The 20,119-nt window shown below is 38.9% G+C and overlaps 2 protein-coding genes and 1 non-coding gene across 7 annotated transcripts; 1 reads left to right on the top strand and 2 right to left on the bottom strand.

Moving 5' to 3' along the window:
- Nucleotides 1-1,072: 1,072 nt before the first annotated feature.
- On the bottom strand, nt 1,073-2,687 carry LOC113680361 (small ribosomal subunit protein uS12). The gene is made up of 3 exons (XM_027197384.2): nt 2,657-2,687; nt 2,375-2,534; nt 1,073-1,378 (listed from the first exon to the last, which is right to left on the bottom strand). The coding sequence occupies exons 1-3, from the start codon at nt 2,658-2,660 to the stop codon at nt 1,111-1,113; spliced, it is 432 nt and encodes a 143-aa protein (XP_027053185.1). The 5' UTR covers nt 2,661-2,687; the 3' UTR covers nt 1,073-1,110.
- Nucleotides 1,967-2,114, bottom strand: LOC113680404 (small nucleolar RNA SNORA3/SNORA45 family). Its single transcript, XR_003447072.1, has one exon. It is a non-coding gene; the product is annotated as a small nucleolar RNA SNORA3/SNORA45 family (small nucleolar RNA).
- Nucleotides 2,688-4,381: 1,694 nt separating the features above from the next.
- Nucleotides 4,382-20,050, top strand: LOC113680364 (sodium- and chloride-dependent GABA transporter 2). 5 transcript variants are annotated; one of them, XM_027197387.2, is made up of 9 exons: nt 4,382-4,502; nt 7,355-7,453; nt 13,104-13,352; nt 16,323-16,885; nt 17,262-17,372; nt 17,444-17,683; nt 18,084-18,445; nt 18,743-18,908; nt 19,215-20,050. In XM_027197387.2, exons 1-9 carry the CDS (start codon nt 4,472-4,474, stop codon nt 19,488-19,490), a joined length of 2,097 nt encoding a protein of 698 aa, XP_027053188.2. In that variant the 5' UTR covers nt 4,382-4,471; the 3' UTR covers nt 19,491-20,050. The 5 variants fall into 5 exon arrangements, with proteins under 5 accessions (XP_027053188.2, XP_089048176.1, XP_027053190.2 ...); XM_089192050.1 differs by lacking the exons at nt 4,382-4,502; nt 7,355-7,453 and adding an exon at nt 9,223-9,402; XM_027197389.2 differs by lacking the exons at nt 4,382-4,502; nt 7,355-7,453 and adding an exon at nt 9,884-10,054.
- Nucleotides 20,051-20,119: the final 69 nt, after the last annotated feature.

Here is a 20,119-nt window from a genome sequence, read left to right as displayed (position 1 = left end):
AAACCTACCTTGGCTTTGCAAATCTATGTTCAGCAAGTCCAAGATGCTCCCTCTCACCCAAACTCTTCTTTGTAACCCAGATTCTCACTGTTTCTTACTAAAGCTCACACGGGCATGCTAATAAACACTAGCTATCATGTTTCTGGCATGTGTGGGGTGTCTCAAGAGGACTTATAGCATAGCATGTAAATTTGTCTAATTAAATTCAATTGCACAAGTGTGCTTCATATTCCTATTGTGCACGCTCAAAAAAATTTTCCATTGGGTTGAAAATGTCATTAAACAACTGTTTCATATATCATCTGTGTGTTCATGGAGATATAAAGCACTTGGGAAGTTTGGAGAGTACTCAAGAAGCTAGAGTTGCTCTTGGCTATGCCTCAAGCAACTTTTGCGCATCTTTCACGCTCTCCAAACTTCCCACATGCTTCATATCTCGATGAACGCATGTTGACGCAGGAACCAACTGTTAGTTTTAACCCCAATTCACATCAAATTCTAAATACCATTTTCTTAACAATAAAGGCTTACTCTGCCCTGTTTTCAATAAGACATTGGAAATCCATAGCCTTATTTTTTAGGGTTTCAATGCACAATAACTTCACATCTTGGAGTTGTATTCCTTTCAGTGTCACTTATATATGTTTGCACACCAGTCTTCCCTTTCTATTGCGTCAACTAAATTGTGAGCATAGATATTGCAAGATGAGCTAGGAGTTGATTTTCCAAACCTTTTTGCTTTACATGACCAACTACACTTCCAATAGTATGGGGAGAAATCCACTGTCTACATGGCACATTTGCAGCTAAATAATGAGTCACTACTTTTTCCCTTGCATTGGGATTCACCACTACATTAATGCAAAAACAAGGGGGGAAGAGATGCCTCTAGCCATTGTAAGGCAACTTTGTCTCTTATGTTCCCTTTCATTTTATCAAATAAGAATAGGGTAGTTTCCTACATTTTAAGTCACTTTTTCTTTCAATCTCCTTTCATTCGTTCACTTTTTGTTACAAACAAAGGTAATGGAAGGGAAGCTAACTGCTATATAAAAAACAAGTTAGACAGCAGTGGAGCAATTCACTTTTTTATTATCATTATGGCACCATTTAGGATCGAGGTCGTTCCTTCTTCTCTTTAAAAAGAGCAAGAAGTGAAACATTAGCAACCTTTACAACCTTGAACCTCACACCAGGAATATCACCCACAGCATGACCTCTTCTGCCAAAACCAGAGATTAAAACTTCATCGTTTTCTTCAATGAAATTAAGGCAGCCATCATTTGGCACAAAGGCAGTGATCTTCTTTCCATTTTTAATGAGCTGTACTCTAACACACTTTCGAATAGCAGAGTTTGGCTGCTTAGCTTCCACTCCCCTACAAAACAAACATTTAGATGTCAACTGTTGTCATCAATTCAATATGCCAAATGCTCAACGCATACCTACACTTATTCATTAATACAAAAAGTTGTTTTGGAAAGTGACCCAACAATGACCGCCAAAACAAAAACACTGGAGGTTTGAGCAAGGCAATGATCACTTCAAACAGATTCCAGTATGTGTTTATCAAGAATAATTCAGTTTCAGTGCTTTGAATGAGGTTAATGTATTTTCTTCATTCAGGGCCCTAAATTATGCAACCCTTGCTGGAAACCCAGTATGTAAGCGAAAAAACCAAAATTCATAAACACCCTTCCTCCACACTAACAATGCATCCAGAGATCAGCCCTCATGCTGGAAATGTACCTTCCAGATTTCAGTATCACTTTGCCTAACCCCGCCAAGAAAACTTACCTTTCAGCAAAAGTAAGTTTCTATTTATTGAAGTCCTATGGTGGAATTTGAATATTTCGAGTGAAAGTATCAATAATTCTGAGTATACTTAAATGGCAGCATAGCTCGGGCTGAGAACGGCATATTATCCAGTGATTCTACCATTAAGCTGTAGTGGGGAATTCCTTGAGTATGTATGTGAACTGGTGACTGAGTTAATCCGCTGTTCTAGGCAGGAATAAGGCAGGCCGCCCAGTGAATAAGATCACATTTTCTTTTCGAGGATTTTAGCACTGAAAATTCATGGTTTCCCTCGATCCAGTGACTCTAACCTCGTTCATAAATTTAAGACAACTAACTCAAACAACCGCAGAGTTTCATATATTACTCGTTGAAAAATATAACGACGATCTCACATCAAACAAACGGCGGAATAATACCTTAAACAGTGTCACAGACAAGGATACGGGATGGAAAATTACATTCTTCTAATCTAAAGAAGTGTACAAGTCCATGATGATAGCCAAATTGTTCAGCGATTGTTAAAATACTTCAGACAAAGACTCTTAATCAAGAATGAAGATCATTAAATACATACACTTTCTCGAGAACAATTCCCTTGGCATGGGAGGCACCACCAAAAGGGTTAGCCTTCAGTGCTGTTCCTAAATGCGCTTTCTTGTATCCCTTGTCATGCCATCTTTGGTCTCGGCGGTGGTTTCGGAGTTTACGAGCGGTCCTTAAACCTCTTGGCTTACCTTAAGAAAACAAAAATAGTTTTAAAGGAGTAAATGGAGGTGCTTTGAAGTTTATCTCAGTATTTGTGGTGTTTTAATCGATAAAAAAAGACAGTAATTTAGAAAAACACGTGTATACTTACCCATGGTCTTCCACCAAATACCAACGAAAAGAACGATCCGTGGTGCACCGCGTGGATTTATAGTTACTATTATGGGATGAGGGTTGTTGGCCCATAAGCCGCTGGGAGCCTCTTCGGAAAATAAAAATTAACATGTATACGACAACACTCATTTTGTGTTTCACTTCCCAAGAAATACCAAAATTACAAAAAGTTCAGCTATTAATTCTGAAAATTCCAACCAGCAATTCCTAGACAGTGTGAGGCTTTCGGTCAGGGCAAACAAGCGGGTGCGCCCGTAAGGAAGTAAGGCAAAGGGATCCGATCTAAACCGGGAGTGAATACCATTTTAACGTCATTAATTTTTTTAGGTCATGTCTGGTTCCAATCTGTGGCAAAAATGCATAAGCGAATCCTCTCCTCGAGCTTAAAATATTACATGTAGTATACAAAGAAGTTGTAATAAAAACGCCCTGACGTCTCTACCAAAAGAAGGTTATGCAAAATTACGGTGCGATTGGTGCTGGATATGACCAAGGTCAACGACTTGCTGTTTTTCGTTTTCCGTATTCACTCCGTATATCGATCAGTTTTCTTTACTTTTTTAGTTTTCATACCGGTGATGTTTGTCACTTCAGTTCGATGAAAAAAAATATTGTGATTCATTGTTACTCTCTTATAATTCTGAGAGCCAATAGTGTCAATGCCATAGAGGACACTGAGGTGAAGACAAAACTGCAAACATATGTCAAGTTACTCTTTATAGCTACAAAAGGTATTTTGTGTAATTTTGTGGACGTAATAATAATTTGCAGGTGACGCAAATGCCTCCAAGTCTGTATGGACGCCAGGAAAATAACTAACAACAGAATTAAACTGTTTTGCATTGATCCCAAGAGTAAGTCTTGTCGGAGACTTTGATTCGTACGTGACACATGTCAGATGATGAGTGCGAACACTATTGACATTGAATGGTTTACATAATCAACGCAACCTTGAATGACCCTTTTAAATCAGTACTCGGCAACAACCAATCAAAATGCAGAAAATATCGTATAAGAGAGTGATTTCTTACAAATTTTGCAGAGTAGCTTTTTACACACCTGATGTAAATAAGCGAATACGAGAGCGAAATAAAACAGTTTAATTGAGTCTCGTTCGTCAGAGTTCTATCCCTAGTAAACAGGGCAAAGTTTACAAAAGTCTTTTGCTTTGATCATTGGTCATCCAGAGAACTCTATGCCCTCAGTACTCCATGGCCTTTTTCTAAGATGAAAAAGAGATTTATTTCTAGTTTTTGTTTTGCCCTGAAAAGAGCACAATTTCTATAGTCTTGCGCTCTCTAAATTTGCGAAAGTAAGCGGAGGATATGGCACATTATGAATAAATCATTCTAGAAAAACATGAAAAGGAAACTGATTTAAGTAACTTTTACTCGTACCTATACTTAATATGCACTGAGGTCAATTGACAAATTAACGAGTTCTTTGTATTTCAGTTTAAGTGCAGCAGTCGAGTGCCGACACGACTAATCATTAATTCAAAGTTTGTGAACGTTTTTCGTTTTTGACTCAATTACAGCCACATTCTCTTTAGCAAACCAAAACGGCGATGAGTTATAGAATACGCAAATTGAGTTGATTTGATGCACAAGAGAAAGACGCCGTCTTTGTTATGAGTCGAACAACCAATTGTAATCTTTCACAATAAATAACAATTAACAATCCACATCAATTACTTTCAAACTGTCTGCATTATTAATTGCATTGGTAATGAACTAGTTTTCGGAAGGAAACAAGCGCAGCCACAAATTATAACACTACATCGAGCTGGATCATGTCCTCTTTCAACTCAGAGGCCTTCTCAGGTTTGTAGTTAAGGACTTGTTTTAAGGGACTAGTGTTTGACTGTAAAGTTATTAGAGCTGTGTAGGAAGTTAGGTTTTGAATCATCGGATTTGACTTAACCTTCAACTGACGCAACCGTCAAAATTAAAACATAGTTAAGATTTAATGATAACCAGCTCGGTCTCCACAACTTCTCAGGAGGAAAAAGAAAGACAACCCAAGGCGTAAGACAAGGGGACAACAAAAACGTCTTGAACAAAGACCATCTCGAATAAATATTTTTTAAGGTTACGGAAATGATAACTCCGTGGTCTGATTCATAGTAATCTAAAATGACTGCGTAACTGTAACTACCCTCTTTGCGCATAACAAGGAAACTTTGAACACTAAAGCAAAAGTAATAAAAGCAGTGACGAGACGCATTGCAGGTAAACAGTGGTTGTTACCACAACAAGTACTTAACACTTGCGGTACAGTATGGTCACTACTAACCATTTCCATACTACAACGGATAAAATTGGTGGCAGAAATTTTCCTTTCACGCCCCAGAGAGAAATTTCTCCTCTCGAGATCAAGACAGTTTAATGCCGAAAGTTAGTAATAAGTGAGAAAAATATCAACCAGGGGACACTGTTTGATTTAACACTCGCCCCAAATTCCCATGGGTAGAGTTAAAGAAATGTACACGGCCAATGTGGAGAATTGATATTCAGATCATGGGAGTGACTGGATTAAATCTACCCGACATGGCCGTGTGAATGGGATACGAGATCGCAAACAATGGAAGATTGAAAGTTGTAAATCTCCACAGTCGGTGTTTTCAGTTAAATCCGCTTTAAGAGCGTTTTTGAATAGGTTTGTCTATTCGCTGGACAATCTACTCAGATTATAGTTGAACCCCGGTAACTCGAATTACCAAGGGCAATTGAAATTACTTCGAGTTATCGGGGTTTCGAGTCGGAGGGGTTTGAACAGAAAGACCAGAAACACTCGATCGATTCCAATCTACGCGCCATTATTTCTCTTCGCCGGGAAGAACTGTAAAAACTGTTTGTTCACGGACATACAAACGTGTGATCTTGACAAAGGTGTCTCAATATGTAAATGTCACTAAATGTAATCTTTTGGTGCAAAATGTTATGGCTCATTAGTCCGCAAAAGTTAAAATTGACTTCGAGTTATCGAGGGCAAAATTAGGCTCATTTAAAGTCCGGATTCGGGAATTTAAAGTAAGAAGAGAGCAAGATGCGGGATTGCTCTTATGAACGGGACACGGGAATCGGCAATTTTGAGGAGCGGGATTCGGGAAATAATCACTTAAACGAACCTAGAACTGGGATGTCCGTTGACGAGGATTTAAGAAATTTATCTTCTCACTCATGAAAAGCACCAAGCACACAGGCTCTCTAGCATTCAAGAGGCGGCCGGGCTGCTCAGCGACACTCTAAGTTATTGCGCGGGAACGAAAATTATATCAGAAGTGAAGTTGCCAATTTATCAAAAATCCTCAATGGCCCACAGGAAAACGTAGTCTAAGACTGCTGCGTTAATTGGAATGCTTAACGGCGTTGAAAAACCTCCTGCAAGTCTCAGAATTATACCGATATGATGCTCTTAACCTGTTGAGTTACATGATACTACATGTGAAGAATATTCACTCGATTGTGCATCACAAAGATAAACTTTTCACGGTGTTAGACTACCCAAGGAACTTTGGAAATGTAACCCAAGGCCTAATGAGGACAATCCATTGGGCGGCGTACTATTTAACAAATCCAAATCCTTGGTATCCTGTACCCGAACATGCCAGGATCCTGTCGGCCATACCAGCAATCCAACCGTTACCACCTGTGCCGAAGGCACCACAGAGCATACAGAAGATGAGGGACTTGGCGGAAACATTTGTTGCAGCAGTGCGTCAGCTCTCTTTCAAACAGGAAACAACGATGGCAAGAGCTGGAACTTCCCGTCGTACCTTTATCAGAGAAAAATTCAGCCGGTCGAACCGGTCAGCCTCGAACGCTCTGACTTCGAGGAGGAGTAGCAAGAAAACAGCGGGAAACAAGACGAAGAGGAAGATGGAATATTGGAGTACGATTCCCCGAGTGATGATGACATTCCATCTTTGGAACGAGAGGCTGATTTTTACCTCGGAAGAGATTCCCGCCTCGGAAGAAGTGTTCGCTTCAACAGAAGAATTGTGTTCAGTTAATTTTTCTTAATCTCCGTTGTTATAAAACCATGGGATTGCCGTGACCTTTTGTGTTTTATGCACTTGTTGAAATTGTTATTCGTTTCTTTGATACTGACCTGCTTGTACCCATACGTTTGTCCGTGATCGAAATTTAATGAAAGGAAGTCGTTACCGTAACTAGCGTACTTTATTCGTGAAAAACTTTGAAAACTTTTAAAATGAACGATATCATCATTTTGGTGAAAAGAGCTAAACTCACGCCTGACGGTGACAATAGACTTCAACGGATCGATGCTGGTTAAGAAAATCATCACCCACTGGAAAGGCCCTTCTAAGTTTAGGAAATGGACTAAGACAAAATTGTATGATTGGGATCGGCGTTAGCCGGTATAAACCGTCAGGATTACGGGATTAAGAGAAAATTGTAGTCGGGATCGCGTGATTGAAGAACTCCATTGGGAACCCTCACCATAGGTACAAAGCTATGTTTCCAAATTTATCCGTTAATAAAGACGAGGCTTGTCCAACTTCTCTACCAAAGATTAGAAATCATGCCCGAGACTCTGTGATCTACTCCCACTTTTATTGAAAAATATTGGGATGTTTGCCTTTTCCTGCTCACTCAACTCTGTTGAACTGTGTTCCCTTTTTGTTTTAATTTATTTCCTACTTTGTCAGGAACTGCTGTTCCCCCCAGTCCTAGAAGTACAGACTTGAGTGGTATGGAGCACGTATTTATATCGAAGAACCTACATGAGCCAACATTTCAACATCTGGGTAAGTAGCCTCACATAATAGGGCTTTTTTGATTTTTTGGCGCTTTATCAGTCTGCAAACTTAACTTATGCACGAAGAGCCACAAATGGATATACTATAAATCGCTCATCTACCAATCACTGAGAGATGAGTTTTGTGGGAGCAGAGAACAGGTGGATCTGAACCCTTCTACACATGAAAATTTTGGGTAAGGGGGGACAAACCTTCCCACCCCACCTCCTGTCAGGAGTGCGGAAAATGCAGTCAACTCTCAAAGCGACTCTACTGGATACAAAAAAAGTGGTTGCTTGAGGGAGGCGGTCGCTCAAGAGGAAAATTGTAACCATAAATCAAAATCGCATGTATCGACTTACTTCCTCCACATGGAGTATCAGTTTAAAGAAAGGGAATGTGCAAAGCCCCTTTACAAAGTTGCTAAACGTTTCAGTGTTCATTTTCATTCTAAAAACATGCACCAAAGACAATTTTTCCAACCAAATAATCTTTTTCTATGAAATCCAGATTCTGGTTTCTCGATTACTTAGTTCGTTGTTTTATAAATTATACAGTCGTGGAGACCATTCATAATTTACGCGACTGTAGTTCTTGGAATCGTGTTGGTGGTTGACTACTAAAGAAACATAAGATTTTCCTAATTGTTCGCAAGTGGTCGTAGCCGCAGACGGCAAATTTGAGCATTGGTCGCCTCAGAAAGTTTGTGAAAGGGTATTTGAATTGTGTAAAACTAGTCATTTACGAACAAGTCGTTTATTAAACGAAGTAATTGTGGATGAGACTGAACTCTATCACCAAGGCAAAACACTCCCTCTCATGATCCTAACAAGTAATTTCATAGAGATCGCGCTTGACAAAATGTTATGCAGTAGAATTTTTAGAATAACTATCTACTTCAATTATGCGTTGTCACCGGTCGATTACGAACACAGAAGATACTTTTTAAGTTCCACAGAGTTTTGCCCGCCGGTGCCGATGTACGTTGAGTTTGAGTATGCGCTAAGATTAGAGAACGATAAGCCCCCCAAGCCTACTTTCGACAACGTCTCTAAACGCTCCGCCGTTTCTTGACTTCATAGGACACACTAGACTGCGCATGAGATTTTTACTTTCAAACAGTCCTTCCACAGGAAGATGCTGTAATAGCAGTTCGTTGGACGTGTTCTCGGACGACCTTTCCTGTATACCAATTCGGAAACTAGTTTTCATTGTCACTAAACTAAACCCTGAGGACTAACAAAGAGTTGACATGAACTGTGCTTTGAAAAAAATTTACTTGATAGAACAATAAGAAAGGAGTTGATGATTGAATGATCGACTTCAGTAACCAGCTACCCTGTCATTTACCAGGCGATCAGTCAAGTGTTGCGAACGATCTCTAAACTAATGAGAATAGATGAAAATCACATATTTGAATTGCCGATCAATTGATGAAGATGAAATTGATCTTCGCAGAAATTAAAACTACTTAGGTGGTAGTGAAAAAAGGAAAAAAAAAACAGGCCTGTTCGAGAGTTGAACTCATGACCTCTACGACACCAGTACAATGTTTAACCAAAACTACACTGCCAAAACTGAACTACTATGACACTGGCTTCGTAAAGGTTGGCCATGTTTAGTGCGCGAGTTTTATTAGAATACTCGTGGTTTGACTGTACCATTTCACACTCGTTTTGAGTATACGTGATCGAATGGCGAACATCACGTGCAGCTTTCCCAAGCTTATTGAAACATAACAAAAACTCATTTTAACAGCGGCTTTGTTATTCAAATATGTTGAGCAACCGAAATATTCCCAACAAACCGCATACATAAACAAAAGTGAATAACGGTATTTGTTGCGCAATACAAGTTGCACTACCAAGAACCGGCTTCAAGCGTCAGGCTATTTTATAGAAGCTGGGAGCTGGTGTACACTGACAAAGGCCAAGTAAAGGTTATTTGTGTGACAGACGGTGAGTGCATTGCAGAGAAAAACAGTGGTCTCATGTGTAGTATTTACGAAAAGGTTAGGTCAACTGATCACAATGTGCTGGTCGTCTACGTATGCTATTTTAAATCCCTACTGATCGCACCCCAGCAATATCTGAACATACACAACAGTGAGAACTGACCGCATAATTATTCACCTTAAACCTTCTTTTCCGGTTTTTGACCATTTTGAGCAAGCACATTTATCTCATCAATTCGTAGCCACAATCTCCTGCGAAAAAATTCTACCCAGTTTTTATATCTTTGGTGATCATGACCAAACGGATTTAAACCTTAACGGCTACATCGACAATCGGTTTACTTTCCGCAAGAAAACAAGTTATATAAGTAATTCACCCTCCACTCTGGGGTTGGGCTTCGGTTATCTAGGTTTATGAGAGGAATTAAATCAGACTTAGGAACAAAACTGAGAACAAAAAAAAAACGGTTGCATAATATTGTTAGCGATCAAGTGTGCCATTCCTATCATTCCTTGGTAAAACGCACCGGAACTTTGCGACCTTGGCGGCCCATCACGGTTGGTGAACTCATTGTATTCCGACTGGGTTATCGTTCGCTTGCAGTTAGCTGCATATAAAATCCATCCAGAAACAGATCAACTTTACAACGAGACTGGTAAGTATTGACTACGCAGACCCGTAAGGTATTTAACTGTCCGCTGTCCTGATTTCAGCTTTGTTACTCGTACCACTTTATTAGCTGGAGTGTTTTCGCAATGACGACGCTCAGTAGTAATCCGATGAAGACATTCATTCCTATGTTTCCCAGGGCGGAAACGATCTATATCAAGAGTTGGGCTGATTTATCACGAAACTGGACCCTGCAGAATTTACCTTTTTTTTCCTTTCGTGTTTTCCATTCAAAGGCATTCTAATTTATTCAGCCCATTCTTACTGCTGACTATTTAAGATTCATACATATGAAAACTACAGTGATCTAACGATAGGGAGGGAATTATCCAATCTGTAGTCTCTGTTTAGCCGTAGACTATTAATTGACAAGGAAGTTACAACATAACAGTATTCTATCCTCGACATAAAGTAAGTTCGGTGGCCTAACTCGCGATGCACCGACCAGCAAACTTCTGAACCGTATCGTAGATGAATGCATAAATCAAATCCCACGCAGTGATTTGGTTGACTAATATTTGAATACCGAAGCTATGATTTAAGATTAGAACAAGGAGGAATGCGGAAAGAAACGTATTAATTCAAAATTAACTAGGAATCCAAGACTTTGTAGTCCACAGCAAGTCGACTAAACGCTTAGGCATATGAGATTGTACATAAACCAACAACCATAAATTCAATTGCACAGACTGGTGTCATTAAGAGCAGGAATCAGGAACAGGAACGAAGGGAAAGGGAAATGTGGCCACGACAAATGAAAAGGAATGGTGGTGATGGAAAATGAAAATACATTCGCATTTCTTAAATGTATTAGACATATTTTCGATATCGAGACAAGATGGACTTCAAATTTTCTTTTTTTTAGTTAATAAAGGCGACGAAAATTCAATTTCTTACCAACTTCACCGATCGATCACGTCTAGTTTGACTCGATCAGCTTAAAAAAAAAGGATTTTAGTCTTTGCGTCGAATTATAATCTGTTCTATAGCTATTTTGATGCCTTTCTATTTTAGGTTGTGAAGGGGTAGTTTCCTTTCTTAAGGGTGCCGATGAAAGAGACATTCTCTAGGCTTAAAGTTGGCATATTCAACCCGCGGACTGAGCTTCATTATATCGTTCGCTCTCGGCTGTTCGCAGAAAAAAACTTCGAGGACTTTTCGAAGCGTGAATCTTGTTTACGACTGTCAGTTTTTCTTTTTTTTCCGTTTTCAATGACCCATTCTCGTTTTATTATCATCTAATACCGCCGCCGGCATCGAATATACACACATACATTCGAAAGGAAGTCCATTTCCTGTTGGAGAGCCTCATACAAAATATCACGATATGGTTCGGAGACGAGTCACGCACGTTAGCATTAGAAATATGAACTAACTTCAGTTGCACTGATTTTCAATATGAGAAAGGCATTCTAAGAATGATATCATCGAAAGAGAATTTCTGGCCATAAGAAAAATCTAAACATTACCCCCTGTAGTATCCTCCGTGGTACGATAAGAAAGGTATCAATGATTTCACCAAACAAACACTGTATTCGCCTTATTAAGAAGCTCAAGATTTAATCAACTTCCGCATGGGGTCCCTCTGGATGTGTAATACTAATCCTTTGAGCCAGGCCAGGGGAGAAGGGCTTAACTGAAACCTGCTTTAAGACAAAATGCAAGTTATGTTTTTCATTTGAATGGTTGGCAAAATCTTCTATATGTAAAATACATTTCTATGGATTAAAACAAAAAAAAAGTGAATCACAGACATGCACATAGTATGAATTCAATCAAACACAAGTATAGACAGTTTTCAGGCATATTGAAAATCTACTTAAACGCTTCCTTACAAGGTAAACGCTTTTTTTGGGAGGGGTGGGAGGGGTGCCCTTTAAATTATCAGGGGAGGGGCTTGTCGGAAACTTAAAGTTACTGAGGACAGGGAATTTAGAGGAGAGAACTTTTTAGTGCGTACGTCCGTTGGATTGTTTTTGCAAGGTACGCTGGCGTATTATCACCATTCATCGTTATTGATTATAGCCGTATACTTAACCTATTCACTTTTTCAAAATTCATTTAATTGAAATGGTTTTTGGTCGCAAAATAACTATCATTTAGCCGTATCAAAAACGAACACGTATATGGTCATTTCATACGAGAAAGTCACCTTTTGTCGTGAATATAATCCTTTCAATAACAACGTTCAACGAAGCGGACCACTCACGATGTCACGCAATTTTTTAATATTTTCTCTGTCATTCTACATAGACACGTAAAAGCATCTTCAAGGATCAAGAGATCAGAAAATACATATAAGTTTCACAATAACCCTTTGCAAACTCATGCAACTATGGGACTCCAAACTCGCCAATGGTAACAAATATATATGTGCCATGGGAAGACAAACATCCTTTCTTTGTAATGGTCAGTAAGTTTAAGGTCCTATAGTTTCAAGAGTTCAGAAAAATTCAAAAAATTCAGATTCAAACTTATATCTGATCAGTTGTTTCGTTTGATTTACTCGTTGTGAAGGCGTGACACCGCCTAAGTTCGATCAAAGGTCGTTTAGCATGCTTCGTTAGCGTGTCTATGTAAGTAATTTGCTTTTGTAACATTTCTCTCGTGGACGGGATCACGGGATCTAAAAAAGAAATTGTTTCTTGAAGCATAACTTCTTTCGTGCTTTGTATCAGTGTATCGAGGCTTTCCTCAAAGAAGTAACTCATTTTCGTCAAAGAGGACGGACAAGTTGTGATTAGTCGCAGCCTAAGCTTGAAACATACGCGATCGCTAGAAAGTAAACCTTAGGGCTGAAGCTCATTGAATACTACGATCTACGGTGAATGTTAAATCCGTGCGAACCGGCCGCGGATTAACACGTGCAACTACCGACAGATCGGTAGGTAAACGTGATGCCTACTCTGATACTTTAAAACTAAGTACTGCCTCAATGGTGTACGTAATGTACGTTGTCGAAACCATGTTGTGGTTCTCGCATTTGTTCTCTCGAGTTTGTTTATATTGCGTTTGCTGTTCTTTTATTACAACAGGGATGGATCCTTCAGTGCGAGATGATAAATCAACCGACTTTCTGACTCATAAATCTAAAGAAGACCTTTCTCATGAACCTAATGGAAAGTCTTCCACCGACATCGGGACAGCCGAGAGCGGCGAAGGAGGCAAAGAGCAACGTGAGACTTGGGGCCACAAGGCTGAATTCATTCTCGCCACTGTTGGTTTAGCTGTCGGTTTGGGAAATGTTTGGAGGTTCCCGTACCTTTGTCAGAAAAACGGAGGAGGTGAGATCACTTTTCTTCCAGTTACAATTTCACGTGGTATCATGCTTACAATACTATTAGGGTGGCGATTATAACAACTAACAGTCGATCAACTCTGATTTACGCCCTGATCGGTCCCACCTGGAGGCTCTCTAATGAGGCGCCTCTCAGACTCGACTAAATAGACCACAGCCGTTGTAAACGTCGAGACTCTTAGAAGTTTCGCAGCCTTTTAATACTCTCAAGCTTTGTCACATTATCGATTTCGGTCGGAATAGGATCAATGGAATTCGCGTGTTGTAGTTACAGTGACGTGACATTCTACGCACGTGATATGTGTTCCCCAAGAATTCGGTACAATTTCGATTACTTATTAACCGAGGAAAAGTCAATAGTCAAGCAATTAATATAGATTAGATTACGCAACCCAACAGCGGTTCTGTCCCACTGCGACGACAAACCACCGTTCAACCAAAACTTCAAATGCAACACGCTACTGTCCGTCACATGTCAATAACACCGAATAAATTATGTCATCTGGGCGACAAGCTTTCGTCTTGCATAATTTCGCTTAAGAATATACCCTGAGAATTTACCCTCAACAAAACTAATGGGCGCGAAGGTTGCTAACGTCCGTGTCCTCATGACGAGTTCTATGTTTATTTATTAATTCGACATTCACATACATTTTAGAATAACTGGCATTTCTTGCAATCTGATCGACCCTCAACTGAGTGATTTATTCATGAGTAGATCTGAAACGCCTTGACACGGTACACTGAAACAAAACGATAAATCAGATTTCAGAAGTGCAATCACTGACAAATCAGCTTCTTTAAGACGTAAAAAGGTACTGGTCAAAATCTTCAATTCAGGGCCGGTTTACATGGAAAGGTGAATCTGGCCGTGGTCAGAAAATAGCCCGCGTTTACATAGAATCTTACAGCCCCGAGATGCCGGGGTAAAGTTTCTCGAGGTTGTTATCGCACTTGCTATTAAGGAGTTTCAGATGTCACCACGGCGACGTATAGTAAAACGTTGCCGAAAGAACGTAATTAATTTTCGAAGATTTTAGCCACTAGCTCGATGCGTTAACCGTTTCTAACGGTACAATGTCTTCACTTCGGCACAACATGCGACTGTAGTAATGTCTCCAAAGTATTTGGGTATGTATCTCGCACCAATCAGTGTCGTTTTTGATCTTTGGTTTGAGAGATGTTCAAATTTCAATGAAGTAATGGGGGATTCGGAGAGAGCGATTCGTAAAATAGAATTATCTTTGAGAAGAAATGTTGGCTTTTCTTTATTTTTAATATATTTTACTACGCTTTAAGAGAAATACAATACTACTGGACAGATAAAAGATATCAGATACCTAGATAGTTGTTCAAGAGAAAAATGGAGTTCTGTGCACATTTTGATTTGAGCAGTTCTTTAACAGCAATCTGTGTTACAAGATTCATGATTTGTTGAGTGTGCCAATTATGTTCTTCTGGATTGGTTTGCTCAGTGCTATCTCTATATGAATGTCTGATTAAAATTGTCTATGGACAATTTTGTGTATGTTTTCAATGCCTGGGGGAATTGATCTTGTGGAGTCGTTTGTGTTTGGCCAAGGATGAATTCAGATACCATTGTTAGCATGTTTATTTGATTTTGTTACCTGGAATAAATGTTTTATGGAGGTAAGTTAATATGATGTGATCTACTAACATCGAAAATATATATTAAGTCGAAGGAACAGTTTTGGTCTCGGTGCGCATTTTTGTCAACAAAATAAACACAAACTGCTTAAAAAGATGATAAAACGGACAATGTGCAAAGCTGTCAATTGTTTCTCGAATGTTGTGCATGTTAAATATTCAATAGTGACTTCTCATTTACATCTACATCTATTTTTATTACATTGGTAAAACCTGTACAGCCATCACACTAACCAACTCGCGTGCAAAGTGAGAAGACTATATGAAGGCTTAAAATTATATTACAATCAATTTTCATCAAGAAATGGGTCAGGAATATTCCACACTAGTGCAAATAATCTTGAAAGCTGATCGTGGAAAAGTGATTGCGTGACACTTGGTAAGTGGTAAGATGACATGTTATCACATACCAGACAAAAAAAACTCTTCAGATTCTCAGTCTGCATTTGTACCCACTCTGCAATCTGCAGTCTACATTTTGTATCTGGTCTGCAGTCTGCAGTCTGCAGTCTGCATGTTGTACTTACAGGTATCTGTGGCACCAATACAGTTTAATTTTGGTTACAGTTATTCGCACAATATACACAATCTACCACAAAATACCTGTGTGTGAGTTAATTCTACATTTTTGCTCTTTCTGCATTAATACTCTTCTTTCCTATTGTAAGAATGTAGACATCACCTACAATGTTTCAAGTAATCCACCCACCCCCCAAAAAATAACTCTTGCATGCATAGCATGTCTATGTTTTTTCATATGGAAACTTTGCACACCACTTAAGTTTCCAGGAGTAAAACAAGATTTTATCTGCATGTACCTCACTGAAATGTGAACACTCTTATGATCTTTTCATTTATTGCTATGGACTCCTTTTCATTATTTTATAAAAGTCAAATTTTTATCACTGGTTGCATGTTTTTACCATTATGTAATAAAGTAGAAACCCGCTAAGTCAAACTCCCAATGTAGACAAAAATTGGTTTGGGTTAGCAAGGTTTCAAGTTAGCTGATAGTAAATGACTGAAAAAATAGTGTCAAGGTAAATCTAATCTTGTTTGAGTTTGAGTTGGTAGGGTTCTCCTATAATCAATTTTTCATCAAACTGTAATTTGATCTGTCTCCCATTACATGTAATTGGAAGGGGAGAAATTTCCCTACCCATCATTTAGTTTTAACAAACTTCAGACAAAAAAGTAAATCAGAGGGTCAGAGAAAATTCCAACTGGGTTTGTTGATCTATGAGAACAGGTAATTTTCATCACTTATAATATCTCTACCATTCAACAGGTGCTTTTCTTATCCCTTACGTTATCTTCATGTTGATTGAGGGATTACCACTGTTCTTCCTGGAGTTAAGTATTGGTCAGAGAATGAGAAAAAGTGCCATACGATGCTGGCAGGATGTACACCCTGCCCTTTTTGGTATTGGTGTGTCATGTCTCATGGTCTCACTGATGTTGTGCCTCTATTATGTGGTTGTCATCGCTTGGTGCTGTTATTACTTCTTCATTTCATTCACCAGTACCCTACCTTGGGAACATGACAAGCTTTGCACCAACTATAATGAATTTGCAAAAATCAAAAAGACTCTTGATAGCCTGTGCAGTGCCTCCAACAAAACTTGCAAAGCCACCCCACAGTACCAAGCAGTGAATGCAAGTTATCATAATTTCCCAGATTGTTGTGTGCGAGACCCACCACAATATTACTTCTACCACCACGCAATGCAAATTTCAAAAAACATTGAAGATGCTGGAGTTGGTATGAATGGGAAACTTGCTGGATGTCTAGTGTTTGCATGGGTTATTACATATCTCTGTGTGGTCAAAGGAATTAAATCAAGTGGAAAGGTATTCTTTCTTGGCTAATTTAAAATATTTGCATTTAGGGCAATAGATCTGCAATTTTCTGCTGTAGCAATTCTCGTTTGATTTGAGACAAGACTTTATGAGACTTCTCAATGGTCAGTGTACCAGCCTCAGATTAAGGAACCAGTTAACACCAGTTGGTTCAGCCCAATCTTGCTTGCCCTGCTGGCTTTTCTTCTTTCTGTGACTCTTTTTTTTTTTTTACTCAAAATAAGGGGGGCCCCTCCACTAGATCCACCACTGGTAGTGATGCGAAAAAACAATTGAGCTAGTTATGGAGTTTCATGAATGAGTATCTGAATCTTCTATAACTGATAACTGATAACTGATCAGTTATGTTCTCTACTTTTCCTTCTAGGTTGTGTATTTCACTGCAACATTCCCCTACGTCATTCTCATCATTTTGTTCTTCCGAGGTGTTACATTGGAGGGAGCAGGAAATGGTGTCAAGGCATTTTTCAACCCAGATGTGAGTAGACTTGCTAATAGCTGAGGTCCCTTAAACTGTAAGCCTAATGTTCTGTTTTCATTATGTTACAGTGGAGTTTGTTGAATAATGCCAATATTTGGAAAGATGCTGCCACCCAGATGTTCTTCACCCTCAGCTTAGGATTTGGTGCACTTATAGCATTTTCCAGTTATATGCCTCTTCACAACCAAGTGATGCGTGATGCCTACACAGTGGTATTCATCAACTGTGGCACATCAGTGTTTGCTGGAATTGTAGTGTTCTCTATTTTGGGATATAGGGAACATGTCACAGGCATCCCAGCTACTGAGGTAGGATATTATTGTAGATAACACTGACAGCTATAAAATAGTAACAGTTTTAAAAAAAGGCATGATTCCTTTGTTTATAAACTGTATTTTCTTTATTACAATGATCACATTTGTGACTAAGTTACCATGTGTTCAGCTACCAGGACTGCAAATATTCCAGAATTAAAATGTTATGTCTCTAAGAAAAGACTCCACAAGATTTTCCTCAATTACTACTGTTGGGATAATTCTGGTTGGATATTCAGTTTAAGCTATCTTGTTGTGTAAAAGTTCTCTGGACAAAATTCAGTCTCTTTAAAAAATGGTTGATACCACAGATTATCTATAAATGACCAAGCCATGATCATGGAAGTCTCAATTGAGGTTTGATTGGTGTGACTGTATTTCTTTTAACAAACAGGTTGGGTCTGGTCCAGGTCTTGCCTTCATGACCTTTTCTGATGCCATTCTTTTGATGGATGTTTCACCACTCTGGGCCATCCTGTTCTTCTTCATGCTGATTCTTCTTGGTATCGACAGTGAGTTTGGCACCCTGGAAGCAGCCATTGGTCCTATCATGGAGCTGAAGATTTTCCCCAACATGAGGAAGGAACTTCTTACACTTCTAGTTGCAGTGATTTTATTCCTGTTTGGTTTGTGCATGGTTTCTGGACCTGGTTTCTACATTTTCCAAATGTTTGATGATTACTCTGTCACCATCCCATTACTTGTGATTGCTTTGTTCCAGTGCATTGGAGTGGCATGGGTTTATGGTAATGACAGGTATGGCACAACTTCCACTGGCATTTTTTAATGATAAAGTAGCCCACTGAATTAATACTACATAAAGAACACCAGTGAGCTAAGAGGGTATATCTAACCACAACCAGCGCAAATACTGCTGACTAATGAGACCGTTGTTATTATGATCAAGTTGATATTCCTAAGACAAACATTTGTCACAAAAGAAAAAGGTAGATATATCCTCCAAAATCAATCATGACCTGCATGAATAATCAAAGTGTTATCTTACAAATACACATAGGCATAGCATTTTAATTTTTGTATGCATGCAAATAGGTTTGCAGATGACATTGAATTCATGACTGGTAAGCGACCATGGATTGGCTGGATGATCTGCTGGAAATACATCTCCCCACTGGCTTTGTTTGTAGTTCTTATTGCCCTAATTGCCCAACAAAGCCAAAGTGCTCCAACATACTCCAAATTTGTTGGATGTACACAGGTATGGTAGCTGGCTAGAAACTATACTGTTTTTTGTTTTTCTTAATCATGATGCAAGATTTAAACAAATTTGTGCACAGTGAGCAGCCCTCATTTACCTGAAATTAAGGCATTGTGATAGTATCAGTCATTCAACCTTGACTCCTACTTGAAATGTTGAGCCATAGGCTACCAAGGGGACACAGTTACTAAGAGGTTAGGCATTGGTATAATGTGATGCCATCAGGCAGAGACTGGCATTCAGATTTCCTTGCATATTTCGTATAAAAAAGAGGAATAGCCTGACTGTTGTATTCCTTACATTTAGGACCCCTATAGTGGTGCTGGGTCAGACAAATGGACAGTAAGGGAAAAATACCCTGACTGGGCAGTGTTTGTTCTTGTGATGATTGTGCTTGTCTCTACTCTGCCAATTCTCATCTGGATGATTAAGGATTGGCCAAAGAACTGGCGTCAAGGCTTCCACAAAACATTCTGTACTGGTGTCAACAATTACCTGCCAGATCCTAAGAAGGAAGAGATTCCAGGAGATGCAAAAAGGGGTTCCAGTAACTATGGCATGGAAGGAGGCAATGTTATGTAAATCAACTGTGAAATTTCAAGTAGCATTTATGTCGGTTATTATGTTACACACTGTTAAATGTGAATTAAGAGTGCAAAAAGCTGCTGATGGGGGTAGTCATAAAATCAATCACAATTTTGAGCTTATAACTGGGTAACCCTGATGTTGCTTAAATGTTTGTAAGCTTTGTAAGAAAATTGTCATTATAGATGTAAGCATATTCTTTAGATGTCCTTAAACATATTAGATTGACAAAGTTTTTTCACTCAGACACAAAATTGTATTGTTGAGAGTTTAACCCAATTAATTCAATTTAACCATGCCTTGTAAGAGTTCAAGCACATCTCTTCAGTTTTCATCTTTGTACAATCACGGGGTTTGGGGAAAATAGAGCAATTTACAAAGACTTGTCTTGTATCTGGAATGTTCAAACAATTTCTCATATATATATTTTTAAAAATCTGGGTCAAAAGGTCCATTTAGCATTATTCTAACAACATTTTGTAAATTGGCAATTTCTGCACATCAAGTTATTTTTTTTGGTGAAGTCACACATGTTTTAATTAAAAACTACAACTGTTCATAGTAGTTTCCTCCTTTTTCAGCCTTTTGCTCTTTTAATTGTTATCAGAGATTTTGAAGATTCAGCA

This window comes from Pocillopora damicornis, chromosome 13, assembly GCF_964200805.1.
Source record: "Pocillopora damicornis chromosome 13, jaPocDami1.2, whole genome shotgun sequence".
NCBI lineage: Eukaryota > Metazoa > Cnidaria > Anthozoa > Scleractinia > Pocilloporidae > Pocillopora > Pocillopora damicornis.
Note: the sequence above shows the minus strand (reverse complement) of the source record. Positions and strands in the feature narration are given on the sequence as shown.